Source organism: Macrobrachium nipponense, chromosome 23, assembly GCF_015104395.2.
Source record: "Macrobrachium nipponense isolate FS-2020 chromosome 23, ASM1510439v2, whole genome shotgun sequence".
NCBI classification, from domain to species: Eukaryota; Metazoa; Arthropoda; class Malacostraca; order Decapoda; family Palaemonidae; genus Macrobrachium; species Macrobrachium nipponense.
The window spans coordinates 19,092,233-19,109,204 of NC_061090.1; the positions used below are offsets into that span (position 1 = coordinate 19,092,233).

The 16,972-nt window shown below is 43.7% G+C and overlaps 1 protein-coding gene across 1 annotated transcript in view; it reads right to left on the bottom strand.

Moving 5' to 3' along the window:
* Positions 1–14,986, bottom strand: part of LOC135199160 (uncharacterized) — a 44,003-nt gene extending 29,017 nt beyond the window's left edge. The window contains exons 1-2 of the mRNA XM_064227061.1: positions 14,785–14,986; positions 7,083–7,191 (exon numbers count right to left, since the gene is read on the bottom strand). Of these exons, the coding sequence (XP_064083131.1) occupies positions 7,083–7,191; positions 14,785–14,970 (295 nt within the window). The 5' untranslated portion in view covers positions 14,971–14,986. The remainder of the gene's footprint in view (positions 1–7,082; positions 7,192–14,784) is intronic.
* Between the last annotated feature and the right edge of the window lie 1,986 nt (positions 14,987–16,972).

Here is a 16,972-nt window from a genome sequence, read left to right on the forward strand (position 1 = left end):
AGGCCTTCCTGATCACATGCAAGAAGTTAACAGGTAGGAGAGGTTCGAATGCTTTGACATCAAGAACTTCAGACTACGTCTAAGTTCCATATTGAAAGCTTCGATCTGGACATGCACAGTCAGTCCGTCTGTACTAAAGTCAGGTGACCGACCAGTTGACCAGTCAGACGAATCAAGGACAGCAAGGCTGTACCCTGAAGACCATAAGGCACTATTCTTCGCTGAAGGATGAGTGTCTTGGACTGCCCTGGGCGATTCAATCTAAGCAAACCTTGGGGGTTGTATCAACGCAACCCAACGTCGTCAGCGAATCACTCCTGACTCGAGCTTCTGGTGCCAGGAGAAAGGAGCGAGGAGCAAAAAGGCGATTCAGTCCCGAAGGAAGAATGCCTGACAGTCCAACCTGGTCTCATGTTACACGATCATCGGGGGTGTATAAACGCAACCGACTTCGTCAACAAGAAACTCAGGGCTACTATATGTCGCCTGATCTCGCACGAGTGTCTGACTCCGAGAAAACAGGTGAAAACAAAAAGTAGATGGTGAGCGAGGTTCGAGATTCCAACAGAAACTCAAAGATCGTGAAGGGCTTTGTTGTTTGACAGACGCAAATCTCTGAGCCCAAAGGCCGTCAACAACATATTTGCGTATTCTTTAATAGTTGTGACTGCCAGCTTATCCCATTCTTCAGACGGAAATGGAAGACGGTAATCTTATTCCTGTCAACATCTCGATAACCTGAACGTAGTCAAGACTCAGAGCGGAGAGGTTATAGGTACCTTTCGAGTTAGAGTAGACCGACTCTCTCGGAAAGGTCCTTGGAAAGTGAACTAGGAAGTATGTGACCTCTGTGAATCCAGGATCCTGAAGGCCAACATGGGGCGATCAGCGTCATTGTCGCTCCCTGTGACGTCATAAATCCTCTTATTACATTTCCTAAGCGATTGAAAAAAGGGGAAAAGAGACTAAATATCCATCCCCGTTCAATATCATAGGATGGCGTTTAATGGTACCGATCCCGGATCGAGAATAAGGGAGCAGAGAAGAAGAAGTCTCTTCGTCCTCAACATATCGAAGAGAAGAATGAAAGGGCGTCCCTAAAGTCTCCACAACTCTCAACTTACTTCTAAAGAAAGATTCCACTCGGAAGTCAATAGTTGCTGCCGTCGATCGAGACGATTTGTACGGACTTTCGCAATCCGGTAACGAACCTCTAGAGGATCGTTACATTCTACGCCTGTTGTTATAATAGGCTTTCTCGTAAACTCGAACAGGGACCGAGAGAAGATACTTCTTAAGATATGAGAGAGCTGTGGAATATCAGAGTTGATGGACCACTGGTTCCCAAAACTCGTTACGAGGACTGGAGGGACTACCGAATCGCTTTTACTTCTTTCAGATTAAGATCCAGGACATCTGAAACCCTATCCAGATGTCCGGCACCTTTCTTTCTATCACCTCAGTGATAAACGCACTGAGAGATGTTCAGAATCATTCCTAGATCTTGAATAATATTTCAGTTTCCGGTAGGAAAAAACTGTGGTCTGAAATTGCAGTCTATTCGGGGAAACAAACTTCTTCAGGAAGGAAATGGTCCCCAGCAAGCTCATCCATTCCCTCCCCGAGTATGCTTACTTCCCTAATAAGGCTGCGCTTTGCCTAAGCGAGGTGAGAGCATATAAAAGTGCAATGTTGCGGTAGACTCGTAGTTCTATACCGTGCGGTAACGAGCACCGAAAGGATTAAGAGATAACTCTGTTGAACATAGTAAGGCAAAACGAATGCAACGTTTATTCATTCACGTAAGAAATCCCCTCAATCTTAGGCTAAAGTCCGTGATTGAAGGGCAGAGTTACAGTTAGTCAGTCAATCCCGCAGGAGAGACGTAACCGCCAGCACAGAGATACGGTTAGTCAGTCAATCCCGCAGGAGAGAGAGACGTAACCTACGGCGCATGACAGCACCCGATCTGTTACTGGCTCGGTTGGACTGGAAGACAGAACAGCGTGACAGCAGCAGCCAGCAGCTTACGAACGTCGTCTCTTAACTTTATGTCTGGGTTGCCAGCTACCCCTATTCTACGAAGAAATAGGTCCGTTATTTTTTGAGCCGAAAGACTCTCAAGCTGGTATATTTAAGCGAAACAGAAAACGCTAAATATATAGATGCGTTTGTGTCGTCAGAACACTACCATACAACGGTAAAAGATAAATCGGAAACTCCTGGAAGGCTGCAGGGAGTAACGATTAAATGTCCTTAAAAATAGACACTAGACCTCTCGGTGCCATCCGAAGAGGTAACTACAGCAAGCGTATTTATGACTTGAACCAATCAGAAGTAAAATAACGCAAGGCAAAATATGAAATTATATCCACAATAAAGTTTGTTCATACTTACCTGGCAGACATATATATAGCTGAATTCGGAAATACAGCTACATACATATCTGACAGGCAAGTTTCATGAACAAAACTTAAGAGAATCGAAGCAGTCAGCTCAAGCTTCTTATGTTACTGGACATAAGCGTTCATTGACGTAGTCTACAAGTCTATTTCTTGTACGAGTCTGCGAATGACGAATGAGAGCTCTTCCGAATCTTGTCAATAAGAGCTTATTCGCTTACGCAATATCAAGTTAATGAGATGTTTGTCAATGAGAACTAACCCATTTACGGGACAAAGAGATATTTTGTCAATGAGGGGATACCCACTTACTTGACAAAACGAAAGTATATTGTCAATGGGGGAAAGTCACTGAATTGACAAAACGTAATCCAGGGAGTCAAGCATTTAATTTTTTCGATTCCCGTCTCAAACGAGGAAGGGGCAAGAATCCTGTTAAGAGACTGCGGGCTTACGGCAGGTAGAACGACGATGTTCAATTCAGCAGCGTAGTCCGACTAGAAACTAACAAAATCTATCATCTGAAAAACCCTTTCAGATGGGCTAAAAAGCTTGCAAAATTATCCTGGGAAGAGGAAGAAACTCTCCAACCAGCTTCCTCTCCCGTATCACAACTAATGCCTGCTAAAGCTTAAAATTTATGGCAGTATGGCAAAGGAAGTCCTGTCTTGCGCTTTCCTGAAGAGCGTCCTTTTGATGAGTGCCTTGCAAGAATCCCACTGAACGTTGCCGAGAGTCCTGACGTGCAGGACATCGAGCCTTACATAACCCGTAACTGCCTTATCGCAAAGTCTTGACTGCGGTAGTGGCAACTTAAATTTATTGGCCGAATGGCAAAGGTTGCGGTAGAGCAAACGAGATCTTCCCTTGAGCTTTCCTTAACTCCATCCACCTATGCGAAAAGCAATATTAATTGACAGAGACCTCTTGAATTCACGAAACCGATGTCTTGCTGGGGTTTCGAAGAAGAAGTTGTCTGTTCACTTTAAACTTCCTCCGAAGCACAAAAGTGCCTACTTCACGTTCTTTGCAGGTGAGGTAGAAGGTATCACCGGAGGTAGAGGTAAAAAACATTCTTTAGGCCCATATCTGAAAACAAGAGCTTGAAGAGTTCAACAGAAACGTTCAGCCAGGCGACACACCTGGCGTGCGCTGGTGCACGCTCGGCGTCCACTGGCGCGCGCTCGGCGTCCACTGGAACGCGCTCGGCGTCACTGGAGCGCCGCTCGGCGTCCACTGGGAGCGCGCTCGGCGTCCACTGGCGCGCACTTGGCGGTGCAACCGCGCGCGCCTGGAGTCCATACCGAGCGTCCCGGGCGTCCACTCTCAAAAGCTTCCTGCTACTATGACTTCTTTTACGTATTTCTCGGTGGAAAGACGGACACGAGTTCAGGCGACGTTCGCCTTCTTACTTCTCACTGAAACGCATAACGAGAGAGAGAGAGAGGACGTGAAGCGTCCTCTTCTATAAAGCTTCTATTTAGAGGGCGCGAGTCCTTCCGAAAGCTCCAACCCCTGCATGGGGAGGACGAGAAGCAATCTTTCAGGATTCGTGCACGCGCACGCACTTTGGCAGTCTGGGGATTTTCATCAGAAACTGCCGAAGGCACGCCAGATCGGTGGGGGTTCCTTGTAACCCTCCTTAGGCTTTCGACATGCTCCCTCCTTGGGTCCTGGGAGTCAAGCAGAGGTCCAGGCCTAGAGGCGAAACGAGGCCGATCTGACGCACCTCCACTACACAAGGGGTATCACTGCACTTTTCTGCACTTCATTCTTTACTCTCTAAAGCAAGCACTTTCGATTCTAAGATACGAATCGAAAGAGTATCAGAGAAAGGGTAATTCCTCTACAGACACTGCTTAGGGCCCGAAGGCAACACTGCAGGGGTTTAGGGAGTAACAATTTACAAGAAGTAGCACTTCACAGCAATGAAGGAGAGCGAGCATCTCGTAGACATATTCATAGCCCGTAGGCCATACTACAAGGTTAGGCAAAATAAAGTCTACAGGAAGGTTAGCAGGTTCACTACCCTGACTTTTGTTACTGATTAATTGCGTACATACGAATCATACGTCTTCCTTACGGAATTAGACATGTTTACTGATTAATTGCGTACATACGAATCATACGTCTTCCTTACGGAATAGACAAAGTCTCACACTCCTTACATGACAAATCTCAACAAAGAAGCAAGACCCATACCCCTCGTACATACCAAGTGCGGATCTACCGAAGCTTTCGGTAGCCACACCCTATCTTTGCAGACAACCCCGTCTGAAACTAGCCTAACTAGATTCAGATATTTTATGCAAAAATGAATCAAATTCAAATCAATTTAAGATAGCGTATGCCTAGCCACAAATCCCACAAATCCAAGTAAATAAATCAAAAGACAATTAGGATACTTAGCGGCAATGAAGTTTCCAAAATCCTAAGACGGAGGTACTGAAAACAGGTGTTTTCAGCACCAGCGACAGAAAAAATTATGAATAGAAAATGGGAATGGTTCCTGATACCCGCCTCCCAGCGGCTGGGAATGGGTACTAACACCTGGCCGACCACTGCATGTGTCGGAAGTTTTTAAAATTCTGTCGGACTTCAGAAAATACAGCTATATATATATCTGACAGGTAAGTTTCATGAACAAAATATAAACTTTCACCTACACCACACATAAAAAACTATACAACCCAACCATTGGGTGCTTGGACACCAATAGGCACTGGGATGACTGATTCTTATACAGTGGATGCTCAGACACTGCGGGAGATCTCCAAAAACTGCATGGCAGGCGAGGACTGATATCCTTCTCTATGACTCACCTGGAGGCATGTCATTATCAAATTAAGCACCGTACGTTTTCAACTACGCCCTTTCGTCATACGGGAGTCAGAATCACTTGAAGATGACGTATGCACATGCAACAGGACGCTTTCCAGTGGCGGTCCTTCAAATCCTGGGAATGTACGACAGGCTCGTCTGAGGAAGCAACTACCAGGGGGAAGCCCCACCTACCTCCCTTGGACTGCCAGTTTGCATTCTCCCACATGTACCTTGGTCTAGGAGTATCGGTGAACCTGATAGCCACCCCCTCTACAGACACTGAACTTGCACCAACACTACTAAACTTGTCCATCCGGACTCTTGCTGAATGCCTGATTTGGGAAACGGTACTTACCAAAATGTTGAATTTCTTGTCAACTCAAGCCTTGAGGCTGGCAATGGCATTGGGTTCAGAAATATGAGTGCCAGGGAGCATAGTAGCAGGAAAAGTCAGAGGACTTGAGATAGGGAAGAAAGTGGTAATAGGTGTTGACAAGACAGGTAAATCAGCATTATCCTTAGAAGAAATAGATTGCCTAGAAGGAGCCCCAGCTTCAGCTCTAGCAACCGCCTTTCTCAGTCTGTCATGTTGTAGTTTCTCTAAATGTGCATTAAACACTTTCCATTTCCATGAATCTCAGTCCTTACATTCAATGCAACTAATTTCCAGTGAACATACTTGTTCACACCAAGCACAGCAAATAGTATGACAGTCACATTTGGCAAATGTAAGCCTAGTCTTATAGCCCTTACTACAATATCTAATGCTAGACATACCAGAATCTGACATATTAATGAAATTTATAAGTCACAGTCAGTAATCAAATCAGGAAGCTAACAAAGTTGATAAAAAGAGCACTACCAAAAACACTGAATACTTCACCAAATGGAGCTCATATCACAACCATTTGGTGAACTACAAAATCTGGGAGCTGCTGAACAACCATGTATCATCGTTGGCCAGCAGAAACGAATTGAGCTCTTTAGCTACGTTGTACCTATCCATCCCCAGAAGTGGGCGGGGTCATTACCTACACCAAAACAAAAGAACGGTACCGTGTTTTTCGAATCTTGAGCTGCCATTAAATGGAAATATAGCTATGTAATTATTTGGTCAGTTAATTATATAAAATCTGAATGTTGATACAAATATCAACAAACCTATGTATATGCATAGTGTAATCCTACTACAAGTATATTCTAAAATTCTAGTTACAGTTGTAATAATAAGCCACCAAAATTAATAAAAATTAAGTAAAGTCTGTGATAATTTTAGAACGTCTTCCTTTTTGTTAAGGTCATACTGCACAGAAAACATTAAACCTGAGAGTTCTATTTCAGTAGTTAGGAAGAAGAAGACAAATTACAGGCAGTCCCCAGTTACGGGCAGCCTCGGTTATTGGCGATCTGGTTTCATGGTGCTTGTCTAGCAAAAACTAACCTAATTTCACATTTTAAAAATCTTAAAATATTCTACTCTTACATACCTCAAACTGTATAGCTAAAAAAATTCTACAATATTCCCATCAACTCCTAATGATATGCACAACAAAAAAGCATTTAAGAATAAATCCAGGGAAACATGAAACAGAATTTTCTGTAGCTAAACTAGCCCAAACATTTATATTCAAACAGGCCTAGTGATGAACTCAAAATTGAATGGCCCAGCTTGAAAAAATGTGAGGTAACTTCACCATGACAAGAACCTACATAATACTTGGCACTATAAGAGTGGATTAGTAGATAAATGGTACATAAAGGAACTAAACACAACCAATTTATTTCCTCAGAAGCCATAAGGCCTAGCCAAACTAGAAACCAAGCACAATACTGTACCATGTTCCAGAGAGCACTCACCTTTGTTTGATTGTTTTTCATCATCTTTGCATGGAACATGAACAGTCATGTGTCTTTTCAGCTGCTTGACACTTAGAAATGACTTCTGACATTTGACACATTCAAGAACCTGTAGCATCGAGAGAATATGAGAAATCATGTGAGGATACATTGAGCAAATGACTAAAAAAATCAAAATGAAAACTGACTAGCAGTTCTGAATAATGACGAAATTTTACATTCACTTTACCTGCATATTGAAAAATTAAAAAACATGCATAATTAGCTATACATAATAATTAGTACAGAGCAATGCTTTCTAACATTTTGGATAGGTAATGAGGAAAAATTAGTTACTGTAGCTTCATATAATCATATATAAATGTGTCTTATTGATTTTGCAACATTATTCTGAAAGTGGGAAAAGCCAACTAAGTCAACAGACTGGTATTTAATCACACAATATCACCATCAACTACCCAACCTAACAAGCCAGTACATAATCACCCAAAAATAACAGAAAAAACCTTACTGCCCCATAAAAAGTAAGTTAATCAAAATTAAAATAATCTGGTCTTTCCTTTTATCTATTAAGTACATGAACATTGTTAAAGCTCGATTTAAAAACACATCTAATAAAGTCAATTTTGCTGAAATTCCTTCTAAGGAGTGTTGAAATTACAAAATTATGAATCAGTGTTTATCTAAATTATCAGTGACTGTGCCTATAAAAGACAAGACACACAAAACCAATGTTAACTTGATCAGCTTCCATGTAAGTCGGCATTCACAAGTATACAAGTATTTACACATACATACTGCAAAAACATGTGCTTTATATACCAAAATATATGAGTGTATAAGTTGTAAACTTATTTATGGTTTCACCAGTGCAGAATTGAAATCACAACAAAGACATTAATGCATAATGGTATGAAAATTTGAAGCATAAAGTTTTATATCTCCAGCAGCTTGGTGTGTTCTATTTGAAACTAGCAGTTTGAACAAGAAACTTGCTAATATTAGTCTTGAAAAGTGTTTCAAAACAATTTTGTCACTCATATTACAGTACATTTAGTAATAATGAGGAATGGGTACTGTCAACCTATCTAAGGAAACCCCCCCTACCAACCCATGGTTAATAAAATCTAACCTATCTCCAGACCTCAACAAAATAGTTATCAGCATGAGGTTAATTTTAAGAATAAAAGTTTACAAAATGAAGGTTTTTATGTTAAAAAGAAACAAAAGTTTAATGTATACTTACCTGGCAGGTATAATATAGCTATATTCTCTGTTCCACCTGGCAGAAATTTTCAAAACTCGCGGCAAACGCTAGTAACCTATTAGTAGTTCAGGCAACCACCACCCGTTACCGTGGCGCTAGCGCTAGGAACCGTTCCCCAATTGGGCCAGATTTTCATTTTCTGAACCCTGTCCCCTGAGGGAGGCGGGTGGGAATTTGAAATTATATATACCTGCCAGGTAAGTATACATTAAACTTTGTTTTAACATAAAAACTTCATTTTAATGTATGACACTTACCTGGCAGGTATATATATAGCTGATTGACACATTTGGAGGTGGGTCAAGGACAGCAACATTCTTAGAGTATAAAATAATATTTAAAATATTATTAAAACTCCAGGTTCCATTACCTGCTAAGGTAGCTGACTTCATAGGTCCTGCCTCTAAGCCTGCTTAAACCTTAGTAGCTCTCAACAAGGAAGTGTCCTGTATGTTGAAGAAGCTAAGACCTGGAACTGACAAACTGGACGTGAACAATGTGTTGACAGAACCTTACAGCCCTCTTATTCCACGGCATTCAAGCTAGTAACAGATCATTTACCTGAACTACACACACACCATCACCGGATAATATTAACAAGACTGAGAAAAGTACCGCCACACTTTTCTCAGACGACCAATAAACACAAAACACCATCACCTAAAAAATCAACTAGCTTAAAAGAAGGTTATGGGGTAGTAACTCCTTTGCCCAATACTGTACCCGAGACACGTATGGACCTAGCGTCTGACAACCTTATCAAAGGTTGTCTGAACGTCCCTAAGATTAATGAGACGCGAATATTGAATTAGTTCTCCAATATGTAGATTCAATAATTTCCTTGAGGGCTAAATCTTTTAAAAGCTAATGAAGTCGCCACTGCCTGACTTCATGAGCCTTCACTTTCAAAATCCCCAAAGCTCTGCTCTTCACACAACATATGAGCCTCTTTAATTAACTCTCTCATGAAGAAAGCTAGAGCGTTCTTCGTCATGGGTCTAGTGGGGTCTTTAACTGAACACCACAGAGCATCAGACTTCCCTCTGATACTCTTGTTCTTTCTATATAACCTCGCAACGCTCTCACTGGGCAGAGAACTCTTTCTTGCTCTTGACCCACCAATTCAGCTAGACCCAACTTCAAAGGATCTTGGCCAAGGATTAGCTGGATTCTCATTCTTGGCCAAGAAACCTTCTTGGAATGAACACACTGCATTGCCATGTCTCCATCCCACCTTCTTCGATATGGCCTGAAGCTCACTAACTCTTTTAGCAGTTGCCAATGCTACTAAAAAGATAGTCTTCTTAGCCAGATCTCCAGAAGAAGATTCCTCTAACGGCTCGAATTTGCCAGAGGTTAAATACTTCAAGACCACATCAAGGTTCCAAGCAGGTGGCCTGCATTCTGATTGTTTCTTCGTACCAAACGACCTAATCAGATCTCTAAAGGTCTAAGTTATTCGAGATGTCTAGAATCCTGTGTAAACTAAACTGAGGTTAGCATACTCTTATAACCTTTGATTGTCGAAACTGACAAGCGTAAATCCTTCCCTCAAGTACAGAAGGAAATCTGCGATTTGAGTCACAGAGGTACTGGATGAAGACACTTTCCTGTTCTTACACCACTTCCGGAAATTGTCCCACTTCGACTGATACACTGTGATTTGGTGGAGGTTCTTCTGCTCTAGCCACTGCACTGGCCAACCTCTCTAGAATATCCCCTCGCTCTGACCAGACGTTCGATAGTCTGAACGCAGTCAGTCAGACCCAGAGCGAGGGTATTCTTGTGAAAACCTGTCGAAGTGGGGTTGTCTGAGTAAATCTACTCTTAGAGGAAGAGTCCTTGGCGTATCTACGTCCATTCCAGTACCTCTGTGAACCAACTTTGGGCCGGCCAAAACGGGGCTATTAAGGTCATCCTCGTTCCTTTGCTCTCTGAACTCTTCATCACTTTCCCCAGCACCTTGAACGGAGGGGAAAGCGTACAAATCTAGGTTTGACCAATCCATCAGGAATGCATCGACCGCCACTGCTTCCTGGTCTGGAACCGGAGAGCAATATGTTGGTAACCTTTTTGTTCTGGCTGTCGAAAAACAGATCCACTACCGGACGGCCCCACAACTTCCACAGGCTCTGGCAAACCTCCATGTGCAACGTCACCCTCCGTCGAAAGAAGTTGCTCTCTTCTGCTCAAACAGTCCGCACCCACGTTCTTCTCTCCTTGTATAAACCTGGTGAGTATCATGACCTTTTCCTCTTCCGCCCAAAGCAGAATTTCTTTTTGCCAGATCGTAAAGGGGAAAAGAATGAGTTCCCCCTTGTTTCCGGATGTATGCCAGAGCCGTGGTGTTGTCCGAGTTGACTCTGCACTGTCTTGTTCCGAATCAACTCTCTGAAGTGCTTCAAAGCCAAGAAAATTGCCATCAGTTCCTTCCTGTTTATGTGCCACTTTGTTTCGACCTTGCTCCAAAGTCCTGACACCTCTTGAAGGGCCTAATGTCGCTCCCCAACCCATACCCGCGTCCGATGCGTTCGGTCGGAAAACCAAGAACGAAGGTCTGGGTTCTTCTGCTGAAGCGACATCCCTCTTGCTAAACCTGCCTGGAGTTAGCCACCACTTTAAATTCCTCCCTTACTTCGGCCGGAATTAGAAACTGAAGGAATCCGGTTGCAATTTTCTTGGCCATGAATCCTTCAGGAAAAACTGAAGAGGTCTCATGTGCAGTCTTCCTAAAGAAATGAACCTCTCTAGCGAAGAGTGTGTGCCCAGTAGACTCATCCACTCTCTTGCAGAGCATCGGTTTTTCTTTAGAAAGTTCTGCACCTTCCGAATGCCTTGGGCTTGCCTCTCTGGGGACGGAAAAGCCCGAAAAGTCACTGCCGATATCTGAATCCCCAAATAAACTATCTGTTGTTGGGCTCCAATTGAGATTTTCCCATATTCACTATCAGACCTAGTCTTTTGCCAAGTCCAATGTTTGACTCAAGTCCTCCAGACATTGACTTCTTGATTGGGATCTTATCAACCAGTCGTCCAGATAAAAAGACACTCTGATCCCTTTTTAAATGTAACCATCTCGCCACACTTGGACATCATCCTCGTGAACACGTTGAGGGGCTGTGCAAAGCCGAAGCATAGGGTGCCCTTGACTGAAAGACCTGTCCTGAATCACAAACCTTAGATACTTCCTGCTTCCTGGATGAATCGGAATATGGAAGTATGCGTCTTGTAAGTCCAGAGTCGCCATCCAATCCCCTGGACGTACCGCTGCCAGTACTGAGTCGTTTGTCTCCATAGTGAACTTGGTCTTTTCTACGAAAAGATTCAGTTGACTTACGTCCAGCACTGGCCTCCAACCTCCCGAGGACTTTGCAACCAGGAACAGACGGTTGTAAAATCCCGGAGATTCGTGATCCAGAACAGGTTCTATGGCTCCTTTCTCTAGCATGGAAGCTACTTGCTCCCACAGAGCAGCTTTTCTTCTCTAAATCGTTGTAATTTGCCCCGAGGGCTCTCGGAGAGTTGTTTCGCGAGGGGGAGGTCGGTTTTCAAGAAAGGAATCTTGTACCCTTCCCGAGCTACGTTGACAGCCCAGGGATCTGCCTTCATATTCTGCCAAACTTCCCAAAAACCTTGAAGTCTGGGTCCCCACTGTCGTCTGGAGGACTGAGTTCTCATTCCTTAGAGGGGGTCTTGGCTCCTCTTTTCGAAGGTACTCTTACCCCTAAAGGCGGGTCGAGCGAAAGTTCTTCCTCGAAAGGGCTGTTGCGAAGGCCTAGTATCCTTTGGAGTCTTCTTCACCAACTTGGTTGGTAAAAAAACTTTTAACTGAAAAGAGAAAGAAGATTCTTGAGTGGCTTTCTGCGAAAGGGAGAGAGCTATATCCCTAATCACCTCTGAAGGAAACAGCTGTTTCGATAGAGGAGAGAACAGTAACTCCGATTTCTGAGAGTTAGAAACTCCTTTTGAAGTGAACGAACACAACAGCGATCTCTTAAGTACCCCTGCTGTGAATAACGAAGCCAGTTCATTCGTTCCGTCTCTCAGAGCCCTATCCATGCAGGACATAATGCTCTTAGCTGTTCCTAAGTCCTGCGAATCCCCTTCTTCTAGGAGTTCGCCAGAGCTCCCAAAGACCAATCCAAGAAATTGAAGACTTCGAAAGTCCTAAAAAATCCCTTTAAATAGATGGTCAAATTCTGAAGACGTCCACCAGACCTTGGCAGACTGTAACGCCTGTCTCGTGAGCTGTCTACTATACTGGAGAAGTCCCCCTGGGAGGAGGCAGGTACTCCCAGGCCCAGACTTTCTGCCAGTAGCCTACCATACTCCTGATTTAGAAGCCAACTTAGCTGGAGGAAAAACAAAGAGTATTTTTCCCGCTTCTTTCTTCTCCTTCATCCAGTCATTCAACCCGTTGAAGGGCCTTGCTTCGCCGAAATCGACATCGTCATTTTAAGGAAAGAGGACTTCTTTGGAGTCCCGAGTCTTGGAAAAACAAACTGTGATAAGGGGGATAACGGAGCTGTCGGTTTAAATTCCCCCTCAAAAACAGCCATAAAGACGTGAAGTCAGAACCTTATAATCTGAAGAAGGTTCCGTATTCTTTTCTTCAATTACTTCCAATTCTTCTTCTGCTGAAGAAATGTCTTGTAAATCCTCTTCATATTGACGCTTCGTTGAAGGAATAGCGTTCCTGCCGCCTGCGTCCTGCAGCTCCCGAGGCGTCGGCGTCCTGCCGCCTGCGTCCTGCGGCTACCGAGGCGCGTCCTGCCGCCTCTCGATGTCCTGCCGCCTGCGTCCTGCGTCCTGCGTCCATCGTAGACACGCCTGCTTCCTGCCGCCTGCGTCCTGCGTCCACCATTGGTCCCGCGTCCTGACGTTTGCGTCCTGATTCTTCCGAAACTATTTCCTCCTAGCGCCAGTGCGCCCTGCGTCCTCGGCGAACGCGTCCTTCGTCTTCCCTTTAGAAGACTTAATTGGAAGGAAATCGTCCTTACGCCTCGAAGATGCTTGATCAGGAGCATCCCAAGACTTCACCAGCACTGCCAACTTGGACTGCATTTCCCGTAAGAAATGCTTCGTACCATCCTCCTGAATGGTAGACGACGAAGGATGAGGATTACGAGCTGGACTGCGACCTAATGGAGAGCGATCTTGTACTCTACCCGACGGAGAAATACGAGGGGAGGATACAAAAGAAGATGGAGGCGATTCTTCCCATGGAAATACCATGCTGAAGACGGACGTATATCGCCAGTGCGTCCTGCGTCCTCTCTAGTACGAAAAAATCCTTTTCCTCTTATCGGTACTGCTTCCCCGTCTTCCGAGGATAACAACACCTCAGGACTACTCCAAGCCTCACTATCTTGCACCTGTCTCTCGAAAGCAGTTGATGTCCTGAACGTCCTCTTGAGTGGGCGAGACACCACTGCATACCGACGTTCTCGCTCGGAAGTCGAACCTTCCGAGGACGCACACTTCCCAGTTACGCCTTTTCTGCGGCGAACTGCAACAGCCTGGGAACTTGCAACAGGACTGTTCGAAGGGACGCCTGACCGTGACAAAACCTCTCTCGCCTCCCTTCGACTGTCGACATGCCTTCTCCCTTGGGTCTGGGAGCTTGACAGAGGTCTAGGTCTAGGAGCATCGAAAGCACTAACTCTATCTGTAAGTCGCTGTATCTGGTCGCCCATGGACGCAAGGGCAGCGAAAACTTTAACAATATTTGTATCGTTCGCCTCCATCCGATACAGCAGCGGGCGGCGGAGATACCTGGGGAGAAGGAACTACCACTTCTACATTAGAAGGAGCTGGAGAGGAAATACAATCACTCCTTTACTCGAAGAATTTGACTTCTCACTACGAGCAAACAGATCTCCTTACACGATCTTTCTCAAGCCTCTCAACGTATTTTCATAAAGACCTTCCATTCCTTCTCTGATAAATTCTCACATTCAATGCATCTATCTCCCAAGTACACACATTCTCCTACACTTCTTACAAACGGTATGAGGGTCGACCGGAGCGAAGCTTCGGCAATCTTACCTTACACCCTCTTTTACACACACTCTAAACATACTTCCAGAGTCAGACATCTTAAAGAACAATCCAAAGCGAATGCCAAGCTAACGTTTCCGAGTACAATACCAAAATCCAAGATCAGTCAGCAACGAGAATGAAAATTTCTAGCAGGGAACCACCACAATGTTGCCGGTTCGGCTGGCAGAGAAAATCTGGCCCCAATTGGGAACGGTTCCTAGCGCTAGCGCCACGGTAACGGGGTGGTGGTTGCCTGAACTACTAATAGGTTACTAGCGTTTGCCGCGAGTTTGAAAATTTCTGCCAGGTGGAACAGAGATATAGCTATAATTATATACCTGCCAGGTAAGTGTCATACATTAAACATTCAGTTAATGATCATACAAAGCATACCTGATTATGTTCTGCTTTATGAACTGCAAGTTCCTCAGCAGTTGAATGGTAAGTGTTACATAGCCCACAACGGTAAGATGATGTTCCTCCATCAAAGACTTTACGAAGAACCTCTTCTTTTCTCTTGACATTTTTCTTTTCTTCTTCTTCTATTACCACAACTGCCTCTACCATATCACCAAGCATCTGTGAAGACACTTCTCTTGATCCTCCTTACTGAAGTGGGTAGGATCTTCCAACAAACTCATACCTATCTCATCAGGTTCCTTCACATCTAACATGAACGGTGGAGTTAAGCTGAAGTGGAATCCTTGCCCCCCTGGCTTGCTCTATGAGGTTGAGAGCCATGAGAGAGGCATCTAATCTGCTTTTTTTGTATTTGAAAATATTTCATTAAGAGTATATCCATCCTGTACTCATCAGCATTGCGGAGATGATGTTAAAGAATGGGCAGACTGTGAACTCTGCTTGTGATAATCCTGAAGGTGATGCAATAACCAACTCTCATCCTCTGCAACATAGTCACATGATTCTTCAGGGCAATCCTGTGATCTGTGACGCCAGCCATGCGCCTCCAAATACCTTAGAATGGGAAAAGCGAATCCACATTGCTCACAACTGAAAGGTTGAAGTTCTTCCAAGTGTTGTTTCACATGAGCCAGTCAGCTGTGTTGTGAAGCAAATTTCTTAGGACAACTGGGACATGTTAGGTTGGATGGGATGCTTGCGCACATGAGCTCTGGTGTCGGTAAGAGTATTAAACTGAGTGCCACAAACTAAACATGCCAGTGCTTTATTTCTGATACCATGCTGAATCCGAAGATGCCAGTCTTGTTGACTGGCGCTCCAACAATCTTGCTTACAGAGAAAACACTGTAGGAGGAAAATCAAAATTAAAACCGACTTAATTTCTGACACATGATGCACAAAGACTAAGCAGAATAAAAAATTAAATCTTCCCACCATGCCAGTAGGAAACAACATTTCAAATGTTATGAATTATGAATACCAGTGAATTATGTAACTCCAAACATTAATGTATTTTTAGAATAAGAAACCCACTCTGTGATTTTTACTTATACAGGTATATATGTATACAGCATATAAAATTAGTCAAGAAAACTTGAGCAAGAAACAAACTTTTTATCAGCTTAACTTTTCACTTACCATGAAAGAGTCCAGATTACTCGTTGATGTCTGGTTATCAAATGATGTCGAAGTGTACCACTGGTTGCAAAGCTTCCTTACAAATGGAACATCTGTATAATTCTATAGCAGTTTCTCCAGTGTCAGACAGACCTTTCCTCATTCTACGAGGAGAGGATGGGTGGAAGGAGGATTAGCAAAAATTGTTGCATGTGTAACTTTCAATTCTTTTTCTTTTGGTGTTCACCATTTCTTGGAAGTGGAGCGGCTTTCTCTTTTCAGACACAAAACCACAGTTGCCAAAGCTTGCTGATAATGGTTTTGACTGACAAACTAAGTCAGCTGAGGTATCAAGGACTCCACTTGACAAGGTCTTGAATCTTGTGGTTCATACTTCCCATGAGGTCATGAAAAGAACTTGGTATAAATGAAGAAGATGGAACATTCTGTACATATGAGTCGGCCTCAGATGTACCAAGGACAGAATATTGTGTTCCCCCATCAAATGTATCCACTTCCCCACCTTGTTTCCCAGCATCACCTAACTTTATCTCAGATGGGTGGATCAGATGTAATAGACAGAGGATCTTCAGTTAGGGGTTCATTCATAAGTAAAGCATCCTCCTCTAGACTTACAATAAAGACCTCCTTCTCAGAAACTGGGAAACACTGGAACACCACTCCTTCCTCATTCATAAGAAAAGGTGAGGAGTCTAATAAATTCATCCTGGCATCTTTGCATTCTTCTTCATTGCCTTGTAAAACCACCCCTTTTAAGGACTGTCTCCATGTCACTTTCCACTAATAATTTCTTGGAGTGTCTTTCCACTGCTCTCCTTCAATATTTTCATAGGTTTATCTAATTCTACTCCTTCAGCAACAAGACCATGGTGGTTACTTTCTTCCCCATCATCCACACCAAACACAGAAACACCTTCTAAATACCTGCAAGGTTCAGCAAGCATGGAATCAACTTGATCAAGGCTTCACTTTCATATTTTGAAGTAAGCTCACATAAATCAGAAGAAAGAATAATTGGTGG